This window comes from Mesocricetus auratus, unplaced genomic scaffold (assembly GCF_017639785.1).
Source record: "Mesocricetus auratus isolate SY011 unplaced genomic scaffold, BCM_Maur_2.0 Super-Scaffold_2245, whole genome shotgun sequence".
Taxonomy (NCBI): domain Eukaryota; kingdom Metazoa; phylum Chordata; class Mammalia; order Rodentia; family Cricetidae; genus Mesocricetus; species Mesocricetus auratus.
In genome coordinates this window covers 5,606,088-5,618,230 of record NW_024429180.1, presented here as the reverse complement: position 1 = coordinate 5,618,230, position 12,143 = coordinate 5,606,088, and the positions used below count along the sequence as shown (strand labels likewise).

At 49.3% G+C, this 12,143-nt stretch overlaps 1 protein-coding gene across 1 annotated transcript in view; it reads right to left on the bottom strand.

Annotated features, from left to right (window-relative positions):
* Abcc4 (ATP binding cassette subfamily C member 4) overlaps positions 1 to 12,143 on the bottom strand; it is a 197,369-nt gene that overhangs the window by 42,109 nt on the left and 143,117 nt on the right. The window contains exons 21-25 of the mRNA XM_005079412.4: positions 11,870 to 12,020; positions 5,408 to 5,527; positions 3,991 to 4,101; positions 2,986 to 3,086; positions 525 to 716 (exon numbers count right to left, since the gene is read on the bottom strand). Of these exons, the coding sequence (XP_005079469.1) occupies positions 525 to 716; positions 2,986 to 3,086; positions 3,991 to 4,101; positions 5,408 to 5,527; positions 11,870 to 12,020 (675 nt within the window). The remainder of the gene's footprint in view (positions 1 to 524; positions 717 to 2,985; positions 3,087 to 3,990; positions 4,102 to 5,407; positions 5,528 to 11,869; positions 12,021 to 12,143) is intronic.

Below are 12,143 nucleotides of genomic sequence, written 5' to 3'. Positions count from 1 at the left end.
GATGAGGGGAGGGCTGGAGTGGAAATTTTCATGACTGGAGGAGCATTTGTTTAACGACAGAGGGATAAAGGCAATGGGAGGGAAGTAGACACAGACGTCCCAGTGACAGGGACCCAGGGATGACATCAGATCAGATTATTATTATGAACCATTCGATCAGATATATTAAACTCTGGTCAGGTTAAATTCCAGGGTACCTCAACCCCGGGTACTTTACTGTATGAAGAAGTTTCCTCCTCAAGCAGTAAGAATGTTTTTGACAGCAACAACAACAAAATTAAAAACTATTACGTAACACTTCAGAATAACTGAGAATGCTGGTAAGTGGAGATTGTTTTTAAAAAGAAACATTAGTTTCCCATGGCATGGTCCACTTCCAAAGAGGACGTATCTACATCACCGTTGGACTGATTTGCATCCTCAGAGGAGCTGGGTCTTGCTGGCAGACCACCAGGAAGTCAGCACGCAGACGTGGCCTAAGTCTTCGGTGGAAACTAGAGAGGAGGGAGGTGGCTTAAACGCACCTTTTCTCTGGATTTGATGAGCGCCGTCAGGTGCTTGAGTACCAGAGGGCCGTCCAAGCTGTAGGTGAAGTTCATGTTGTCAAACACAATCACCCCTTCCTGGGGCCAGCCTGGGGGTGGGCGTTTCTGGTACTCCCAAGGGGCTTCCTTTTCTAGGTTTGTGTATTCAATCACCCTCTCCACAGAAATCATCTGAAAGAAAAAAAGGCATCCACATGGGTCAGGAACCAGGGGTCTTCCTGGTGGAGAAAGCTGACCTCCACACAGCTGGGCAAGTCTGCGTGGGTCTTCACATCTGACAAGGCTACTGAGGACCTCGATGACTTACAATTTCACTCACCATCATCTAACACTTTCAATTATTCTAGCCAATCCATTCAACCTTATAACACTGAGCAAAAAGCAAGAGAAGGGGCTGGAGAGATGGCTCAGCGGGTAAGCGGATGTCTGTGCAAGCATGGAGACCTGGGTTTGGATCTCAGCACCTCCGTAAACAGAAACCTCGCTTCTGGGGTTTCTTCCTGCCAGGTCCTACAGCAGCTTTGGCCCCAAATAAACACATGGATGCTATTAATTATTAAACTGTTGGCCGATGGCTACAGCTTCTTACTGGCTAGCTCTGTCTTAATTATTAACCCATAACTCCTAATCTACATATTTCTTCATGGCCTTATCTTACCAGAGAATGCCCAGCACGCCCTATCCTCCTGGTCTCTACGTGGCATCTCTTTGCGGTGCCTCTCTCTGCCTACCTTTCCCAGAATCCTCCTCATCTCCTAGTCCCACCCATCTTCCTGCATCTACTGGACAGTGTTTTGTTCACCAACAAATAAAAGAAGTATGCAGAAGGACATTCCCTGTCAAAACCTACGCATGATAGCAAGGATCTACAACACAGGTGTTAGTGGGTGCAGACAGATGGCAGGGCTCACGCCAGCCTTGCTGCAACGGTGTCCTCCCAGCTCAGGGAGAGCCACGCCTCAAAATACGAGTGAAGACGGTGCCCCATGCAAACCTCCAGCATGCACGTGCAACGTGCACAAATAACACACACAGGCACACGCACACTCACACACGCTCACACACACCCACTCACACACGCTCACACACATATTCACACACGCTCACACACATACTCACACACATACTCACACACTCACACATGCTCACACCCACTCACACCCACTCACACATGCTCACACCCACTCACACACGCTCACACACACCCACTCACACACGCTCACACACACCCACTCACACACACTCACACACGCTCACACATGCTCACACACACATATTCACACATTCACACATGCTCACACATGCACTCACACACACTCACACATGCTCACACACACATATTCACACATGCTCACACATGCACTCACACACACTCACACATGCTCACACCCACTCACACACGCTCACACACACCCACTCACACACGCTCACACACACACACTCACACACACTCACATGCTCACACATGCACTCACACACACTCACACATGCTCACACACGCACTCACACACATACACACTCACACATGCTCACACACATATTTACACACTCACACATGCTCACACATACATACTCACACACACTCACATACACACTCACACACTCATGCACGCTCACACACATAAAAATCTTCCAAAAACACAAGGATGAAAGGATTTTTTCTTTAAAAACCAAGAATTTATGACCTTCAGCCAATAATCTCTTTCTACACAGAATGGCCACTCGTTCTAGACCACTTATCTCACTCATGCATCTTCAGGCCTCACTCAACAGTTTCTAGTGTGCTAGAGAAGCGAAATGGAGGTATCTCATGCTGACGGCTTATCTCATGGGCGGGAATAAATATTTTGAAAGAGGAAGCAGGTCACATGCTGACTAACCCTTCTGCTGTCGCTGTAACTGCTGCCTTTGAGGGGAAGCACATTAGAGGTGGGCACTTGCCCACCGGAAAGGACCAGCAGTAACGCTGGGGCCTCCCGCCTTCTACTCCATGCATGGGAGATGCTGAAACTGGTGATGAGCGTGTAGGGATGGGGGGAGCTATTAATTAAACAAACAGCCTCAAAATACTGAATTCTTCTCTTACCAAGAACAAGGAATTACCCATTAAGAAACAAAAATAAACAGGCCTCTGAGAAATTAGCCTATATCCTCTCTCGGGTTTCATGGCTTCCCTCCTACAGAGGCATTTATTACATTTGAAGACAGCCTGTGCTGAATCTAAAACCTGCTGACATAGCATGCATGAGACAGAGAGAAAGATGTACACAGTTTTATTTTACATTAACGCTAAACAGATGGAAGCAGGACCTTAAAAAAAAAAGCTCCATGAGCTATGATGCAAAAATAACAGTTTTAATATTTTACATAAGAATTGCTTTTATGTCATTTAATGGCAGAGGGGACTTTAAAAGGCTGAAAAGTCTCAGATAAACATTACCATATTCTCCACTTCGGCACTCTGTCGCACAGACCACTGGAACATCCCCATGAGCGTGAGGGCGTAGGATAAGGCCAGGCCAACTTGCCCAGCATCCAACGCTTTGCAGGGAGGAAGGAGAGAGGACAGTCAGTCTCCATGGCAACCCGCGCCCGCTGCCTTCTGCTGCCTTACCAAGAGGACCCAACAAGTTGTATACAACAAAAGTCGATCTTTACATTTCTATTTGTTGACTGAGATCGTGACGCAGTTTTAAAAGCCCATTATGAGTGCTGAAAGGCTACTGGATGAGTTTATTAATCTCTGTAGGACTGACACACGTTTGAGAAAGGGCATTGTATGCGTGAGGCCCAGAGTCATTATTCAGGCTTGTCATTATGGTTTAAAGCCTGCTACGTAACCCCGCTGTCTGCATTTCCCGTGTAACCCGCGTTTGGAAACCACTGCAAACAAGGTGATGTGTTATAGGAGTCAATGCCTTTTGAAAGCAAAACACGACTCCCATTGTTCTGCTAATAAACAGTGTGATTCGGCGGTGTTATTGTAGAGGGTTTAGGCATGGCGAATTCATGCCACACGTGCCAACACCTGCTCCTCTGGTGCCCACCTGGCAATGAGCACAGTGTTCCTTCCTGGTGGGCATCTTTCTCACCCACGTAGGGACACCAACACACCAAGAAGCCCCAAGGCTCAAATATCGAGCCCCAGTCTGGGAAAAAAATGTTAAACAGTGAACTTGGGTCTCATCTCCTGGCTATGAGATCAGCAGTTTCGAGAATGCCATGGTAGAGACCTCGGCTCCTTCTAACAAAGATAAAAGGGACTTATCCAGACTTTCCCAACTGGGTCCTACCCACCCTGACACGTTGTAAAAGCTTTAGCACACTTTATTAGAACCACACAGAATGCACCATTAGACAAGGTGGCAAGAGTTTAATTTAACAACTGTAAACACAGCTATAAATTGTAATCATACCATAAATAGTTATTCCCATCTGCACTCACTTTTTGCCAGAACCAGGGACCCAAAGGCAACGACGATGACAAAGATGGCACAGATGGCATCCAGACGCACGGCGAACCATCTCGACGTCGTCAGGAACAAGAACCAAGCCTCTGGATGTGAGAGCCACAGTAGACACGGTGAGTGAGCACAGAAACCGTCCTAACTGCGGTGTGTGTGACGGGCACTGGGATGCTGACACACAGTAGGGCAGCAAGGTCGCATACTTAGCATTTCTAGAAAGTCAGGGAATGCAGAGCAGTGTACGACACAGACCACAAACAGTACAGAGGCTTTGCAAAAGGAAAAGAAATTGAAAGAAAATTAAGAGGTAACAAGTATATATATAATATATATATGCACACACACACATATATATAATCATAATAAAGATATGAAAATGGCTTGCTGTTTCTTGAAGTACTGGGCTATCATATGAACCAGCTTATGGGTTGACTGTTTTTCAGTTCTACAGCAAGGGGCACAGCTCCCAATTTGCCTCCAATCCTTCCCTTAATTGAGCGTTCTGCACACACTGGGGTCGGGGATGGCACACAGCTTAGGGGCCAAAAGGAGCCTCGTGCGTAGTTTTTTTTTTTAAAGTGCCCTCGCGTCATCAAAACACAATAAAGGTGGGGCAGGTTTTACAGACTTGGAGGGAATTCTGAAACTTCTGGGAGGAAAGACCTCACACAAACACAAAGAACAGTAAGTCATGCCTGTTACCCTGTGTGTATCAACTGAATAATGGCTAGCCATCCATGGTCCATGGGCCGAGAATATGAACTGAATAATGGTTAGCATCTACGGTCCACAGGCCGAGAACACCAACTCAATGGTTAGCATCTACGGTCCATGGGCCGAGAATATGAACTGAATAATGGTTAGCATCTACGGTCCACGGGCCGAGAATATGAACTGAATAATGGTTAGCATCTATGGTCCACGGGTCGAGAACACCAACTCAATGGTTAGCATCTATGGTCCATGGACCGAGAAGGGTCCAGCCCTTGTTTATAAAATCAAGTCTTCCCGGAGCACAGCCACAGCCCATGCTGATGTATCGCCGGTACTTGCTTCCACACTTACGGCAGCAAAGGAAGCAATTTCAGCGGGGACAACACAAGGACTCACTGTGGGAAACATTTACCAGGAGGCCTTTTTACAAAATACATCTGCTGACTGAGGCCCTGAACAGACAGAGAGCCACAGGGCACCGAGGTGGAAGGGATTGAGCAAGGGCCACCAGAGGGAAGCCAGACATGGGGAGAGAGACTCCGAGAGGGCTCAGGGGCCTGAGAGCGGATGGAGCAGGCAGAGGTACAGGGCCGACGAAGCCCATCGCCTACAGGCGTCGAGCCCGAGGGGACAGCAGCTAGCACGTCAACCTGTAGAAACCACTTCCAGAAAAGTTCAGACCTGAGTGCAAGTCCTGGTGTGCGTCAAACAGCTCCTGGAACCTGTCCTCCGCTTTGTACGCCCGTATGGTCCAGAGCCCCTGAAGGGAGGAGGACAAGTGGGAGAACACTGGACTCCGAGCTGTGGAGACAGGGAACACAGAACAGGAAGCTCAGAGGGGCTGTGGGCGTGGACACGCCCTCCCCCCCCACCTCCTGCGCTCTAGGGTGTAGACTCTGAGCACCCAGCAGTGCTCCCTAGGCCTCCCTACGGGGCTCTAGGTTTGGAGTCTGAGCACTCCCAGAAGCCTGCAGGAGTCCCTGTCCACGCACCCCCCCAAACCCTGGTCAACGTCAGAGCCTCGTTTTAAAGACGGAGTGAGCGCTTCTGTTCAGTGCACCCCCAACCAAAGCCAAGCCTCCCGTGCCCTCCACTAGCCCATTCCCCCAAGGGCTTTGCTTCCCGATACTTCCCAGCTGTCTCTATGGGAAGAAAGTATTTTTCACTGAGTTTCTTTTTTTTTTTTTTAACACTTTTGGGCAGTAGCGTTCTGAAAAATAATTTCATTAGAGGACTTAATCACAACACACTGTGATGTGAGACACATCTTTCCCCCTTCTTACATTGTTATCTTAGGGGCCGGAATATGGCTAGTTTCCCTGGAACTAAAAGGGTACCTGACACAGGCAGACAGACAGACAGACAGACAAGTAAGCCAAACGGACAGGGTCTCCTCTGTGCATCCCAGAGAAGCTTCCTCTGCCCTCCAGCATGAGAACAGTCCTTTATGGTCACCATGCCTGGGTGTCCATCTGCACTTGTGCCCACACCATGGACGCAGATGGAAAAAGATGACTACCCGATAGAAACGTATCCTCAAGGTTGAGGCTAGTGCAGCACGTGTCCTCACTGCAGTCTTGGTGGCTTCATCATCTTATCAGAATTTAAAGGACAGATTCTCCTTCATCTGTCTTTGGCTATGGGGAATACATACCCCGCAATGGGTTTTTGTGCTTCCAGAATACTGGCTCATGATTACCAGGTCCCACCATGTCCACTGTCAGGCAAGGAGGGTTCCCTGACAGGCTCATTCTGCACTGTGGATAAGACTGTCCTGGGGAAGCTTACAGAACACCAAATATAGTGGATAACAAAAAAAAAAGCCTCTCGCCACATAATAATCAAGACCCCAAACATACAGAATAAAGAAAGAATAATAAGAGCAGCTAAGGAAAAAGGCCAAGTAACATATAAACGCAAACCTATCAGAATTACACCTGACTTCTCCATGGAAACTCTGAAGGCCAGAAGGTACTGGATAGATGTTCTACAAACACTAAGAGATCACGGATGCCAGCCCAGACTACTATACCCAGCAAAGCTTTCAATCACTATAGATGGAGAAAACAAGATATTCCATGACAAAACCAGACTTAAACAATATGTATCCAGTAATCCAGTCCTACAGAAAGTTCTGGAAGGAAAATTCCAACCCAAGGAAGCTACCTACAACCAGAAAAACATAGGTTATAGATAATCCCAGTTTGCCAACAGCCAAAAGAAAATATGGGTGAAAATCCACACACAATTCCACCACCACCAACAACTCGAAAACAAACAAAAATCAGCAACCAAGGTCACTAATATCCCTCAATATCAATGGTCTTAACTCGCCCATAAAAAGACACAGGCGAACAGAATGGATTCGAAGACGGAATCCATCCTTCTGCTGCATACAAGAAATACACCTCAGTTTCAAAGACCGGCATTACTTCAGAGTGAAGGGTTGGGAAAAGATTTTCCAATCAAATGGACCCAAGAAACAAGCGGGGGTAGCAATCCTAATATCTAACAAATTAGACTTTAAACTAAAATCAATCAAAAGAGATGAAAGAGGTCATTTCATACTCATCACAGGAGAAATCTACCAATATGGAGTCTCAGTTCTGAACATCTATGCCCCAAATACAGAGGCAGAGACACCCACAGCTAAACGCTGAACTGAACTCCTGGAATCTAGTGACAGAGGGGATGGAGTGATGAACAAAGACTCATTAAGTGGACATTATACACAAGGACAACCAGCCTACAGGCCACAACCCCAGCGAACGTGGGTAACAAGGACTCTAAGAGACACATACATAGATTTGCATAGGAAGGGGAAAAAGACAAGATTCCTGAGTAAATTGGGACATTTAACCCACAGAAACAGCTGACCTGAACAAGGGGGAGCTTTTGGATCCCGGCTGATGGCTGGGAGACCAGTATGGGACTGATCCAGACCCCCTGAATGTGGGTGTCAGTGAGGAGGCCCCAGCAATCTATGGGGACTCGGGTAGTTGATCAGTATTCATCCCTGGCATACAAATGCACTTTGGGTGTCCATCCCACAAATGAGGGATGCTCTCTCAGCCTGGACTCTTGGGGAGGGCCTAGGCCCGCCCTGAATGAAATGACAGAGTCCATGGGGGATCTGCAGAATCTGTCACTTGTCTCAGAGGTTGTTGTGTGTCCACTGGGCCCTCCGTAGCTGGGCTCTGGCATTCTCCTGGTGCTGTAAGGGACTTGCAGGGACGTCGTCCGTGCAGGTGCTCTTCATCTGCAGAGCGACAGCTCCGTGGCAGGTGGGATGTTCTCGGAGGCCTGCAGTAAAAGGCTGACGTGAGCCTGTGACTCTCTTCTTTGGAGCCTGGGATCGATCCACTCAGGTCCCCGTATCCACCGTCAAGAGGGAGACAGACGTTTAGTCGGTATACTGACATGGGGGCAGCGTGGACATCAGAGTGACAGCATCAAAGAGCAGGCCCCTTCAGAAACCGCCCCCAAGTGCCTGGGGGCTTCTTGCGGCACCGTCCCGGTTCGGCAAGCGCCCGGGAGGAGACTGTTTTCTTTCCGAAAGGAGTATCACACGGAAAGGCTTCTTTTGCGTCATGTCCACAGTCAGGTAGCCTGGCCAGGAAAGAGCCCCCTCGGGGAGCTGCAGAGGACCACAGGCCCATTGGAGAGACTGTGCATCTCTCTCTCTGACCGCAGTGTCTTGTCTTGGGCTATGTATTCTTCCATTATCTGTCAGTGAACTCCAACTTACGAGACGATGCTCTGTCTTGGTGCCTCACCACCCATCCGCGTGGCTCGTGTGTGTACCGGAAACAGGCCAGCGGGAGACAGCGTGGTCACACAGACAGGCACGGGGATGCCCCGGAGAATGAGCGTTGTTTTCTCTTGATTTCTGTATTTAAATGCAGCCGAAGAGTTCTTTTTTTTAAAAAAGAAATGAGTGGGGGTGGAGGTGGCAGTACGTCCTGCGGCAATGCCTGCGGCGATCAGGGGCCGGCTTACCCCCGCCTTTATGTGGGCTCCAGGGCGGAAGGGGGAAGGGGACCAGACCCAGCTCAGGCGAGCTCTACCACCGGCTTGGCCTCCTCACTACCCCACCCCAAGAGCTCGTGAGGCAGTGCCGGGACCCGTGCATTAAGCCGTGACCCTGGCTCTCCCGTGCTTGCTTCTCTGCTCGGGGCTGTGCACGGTGGCAGCTGGGTAAACTGAGGGCACTGCAAAGACAATGCAGGGTCACCCGGTCTCTTCCCATGGCAGCGCAAGAGCACCCTCAAACAGACTATGACACTGGCGGGCGTTCCTCACCAATTTCAGGCGGACAGGACGGAACCCCGCATTTCGCAACACCGTGGCACGTTCCAGGACCCCCGAGGCCTCTCTGGGACACAGCCTAAGGCTTGGCGTTTCTTTTCAGGGAAGAAGCGTGGAGGACAGACGCAGGCCACATGGCTGCCGTGCCAGGACACCTTCAGGGTATCAAGGGCTATGGGAGAGGTGTCACCGCTGCTTTCCGTTTCCGTGAGCACAAAATCCCCATTGCTGCCCTTGGCAGTAGCCAGCAAGGACTTCCAAGCATCGGCTCAGGCAATAGGAACCTTACAGGGCGGGTGCTAACAGCCTTCGCAGAGGGAAGAAGACGGCACTGCAGGCACTCAGGCCGCCACACACAACTCTGGTTTCCACCACACACAACTCTGTCTGGTTTTCACTTTGAACCTGAGCCAGGGGAAGGAAATCCAAGTGAAGCATGCTATGGATCCCTGGGTGTATTTTTCTCCGGGCGTTGCCACAGGGAGAAGCCCCAAATCTTACTCAGCTTATGTCTAATAGGCACCGCCATTACTGGACTTCTCATTAGGCTTCTCGAGTTGAACAACGTCCTTGAGAAGCCGACACGGAGCTCTTATTTGAAAGATCAGAGACGCCGGGATCTATGCTCTGAAAACTTATGGCACAGGCTCACACTCTGCCAGCTGGTGCCCACGGCAGACGCTGCTAATGGATCACAGCACGCCGATAGACACGGCGTGTGCCTTCACGATCTAGGCATCACTAAATGACAGGCTCAGGGTTAGATACGCATCCAGACACTGTTGTGGTTTTATGCAATTCTCTACCAATGGGCATTGAAATGGTTGCTTTCAGTAAATAGATAATAATAATGAGAATAAAGGCAGTCAGATAAACTCTCACTAAACCCATCTATGGCTCCAGAGGCATCATTAAGTGTTATCTAAAAATAAAAACCCTGGGGTTCTAGAAACCCGTTGAAGCCACAAGGATGAGACAGGTTTACATAAGCCTTCTTGCCGCAGCAAACGGGCAGCTTCTTTTTGACTGCGGCAGTGGTCACACGAGCACCGTCAACTGTTACTTGATAGAAATAGTGGCACTGTGACACAGACCCTCACTCAGATGGATAACAAGAGTCGGTCCATGAGGTTACCATCAAGCTTACTGTTGCGGTCACCTGGAGTGCTGCAAACCTCAATGCCCGTCAGAGACCCAGGCAGAGGGATGAGAATTTCCCGTCCAAAACTGCATCAAGATACATGTCTTGGGCATCAAGGCGGGGAAATCCTATACGGAACTGGAAGAAAAAGGCTCGGTGGCTCCTGCCACCAACAAAAGTCTAGGCCAAGATGCTGCTTTTGGGGGCCGGCCGTCCAGAATACACTCACAGCTGCCTTTCAACGGGACTCATGAATGAGAGACGCCGATACGCGGTTCAGTCGGCAGTGCCAGCCCTTTACGTCTCTGAGCCCCCTGCTCCGTAACAATACCGTGTTCCACATCACGACGTGGGCTCACAGCAAAGTAACTGGTTCCGACAACTGGCAATCTCTCAAGGGCTTTTAGGAGCCTGCTTCGCTTTACACAGTTACGGTGAACGTCTTTAGAGTTTATTTAAAAACGCGCGTTAGGACATGAGAAAAAAAAAGTCCTTTGTCCTGGCTCAGCCTTCAGGAAGGTGAGCTGCCTTTAAATTCTAGTAGCAATCGTCAGCATGGGCATTTTCTGGTACAAATGCCTTCCTTTTGGGGGCTGGAGTGATGGCTCAGTGGTTAACACTGCCTGCTATTTGTCCACAGGACACAAGTTTGGTTCCCAGCACCTATATCTAGCAGCTCACAAGCATCTGTAACTAGTTCCAGGGGGATCCAACACTGTCTTCTGGACTCCAAGGACATACATGTGTAGACACACACGCACACACATAAATAAATACTTTCAGAAAGATTATAAAACGATTCTTTACTTTGGGCTGTTGTCCTTATACATTTTTAAAAGTAAGAAGTCTGTGTGTGTGACTTAATTTTAAGAATAATGAAACACGCTGGTGCATTCACAATGAGCCATGATCTTGATCGGTGCCTCTCCGGTGGTCACCCACAGGATAGAGCCACTAACCATAAAGCATTTTCCTTCTTATCCCCAGACTGGGAAGTTACACAGAGCAATAGGCTAAACGCATTTCCACCGCTGCTCTCCCTGTTGCTGCTCTCCAGAGCAGCTGAGTCTGCGCAGCCTCCCACCAAGTGCTGCCCCAACCGGCACGGAGACTGAAAGAAATGTCAAGCCTGCATCTCCAAAGACTCGGCACCTACAACAACCCACCATCAATGACCAGCACAAACTGCGCTTTTCAAGGCACGTGAGTACAGTTTGGACGCCCCCCTTCCCTCCCCAATTTCCTTTAATCTGTTCCTCCGTCACTTCCAGAGCCTTCAAGAAAAGAAAACGTCCTCGATGACTTCCTTCTAAGTCAGCTCTGACCCACGCTGAGATACGTTATTCATCAGAAAACGCGTCTTGTGTGCCTCCTCTACGTGTGTGAGCGGGTATGCGGTGGGCGACAGAGCAGGGTCCCTTCCTGGGGGAGTGTTAGTCTGCACAGGGCATCTACCCCTTTCTCAGGGTAAGCTGTAAAGTCACACTTGGGAAGTCACCTGCTCTGCAAGATGCCAGGACCACAATGATCCCTGAAGGCTGCAATAAGCCATGTCCCGCTGCTGAATGAATGCTAACCAGGTGAGAACTGTCACAGCCAGTCTGTAGAACTCCACGGTCTTCTCAGTTACCGTTCTCCTTGATTACGGGAGCTTGATGCATCTACCACACCCACCCAAGACCCTCAGTACTCACTTGTGGACTCCAGGCGCTTGACATCCCTCGACGTTTCTAAGAAATATCTCCGCAGAACCAAGAAGATGATGGCGAGCGGGACCAAGGGTATTATAATCCAAGGAATCACTGCAGCCGCCACAGCTATCACGCTGACTACGAGTAACAGAGTCTAGAACAGCAAACACAGAGACAGGCAGGGCCTCCTTAGCAAGAATCTTTGCTTTTCAAAATGAAACCTCACTGGAGCCGGAGAGACTCCTTCCCCACCCAGGAAGTAAGAGAAGCATGGTCC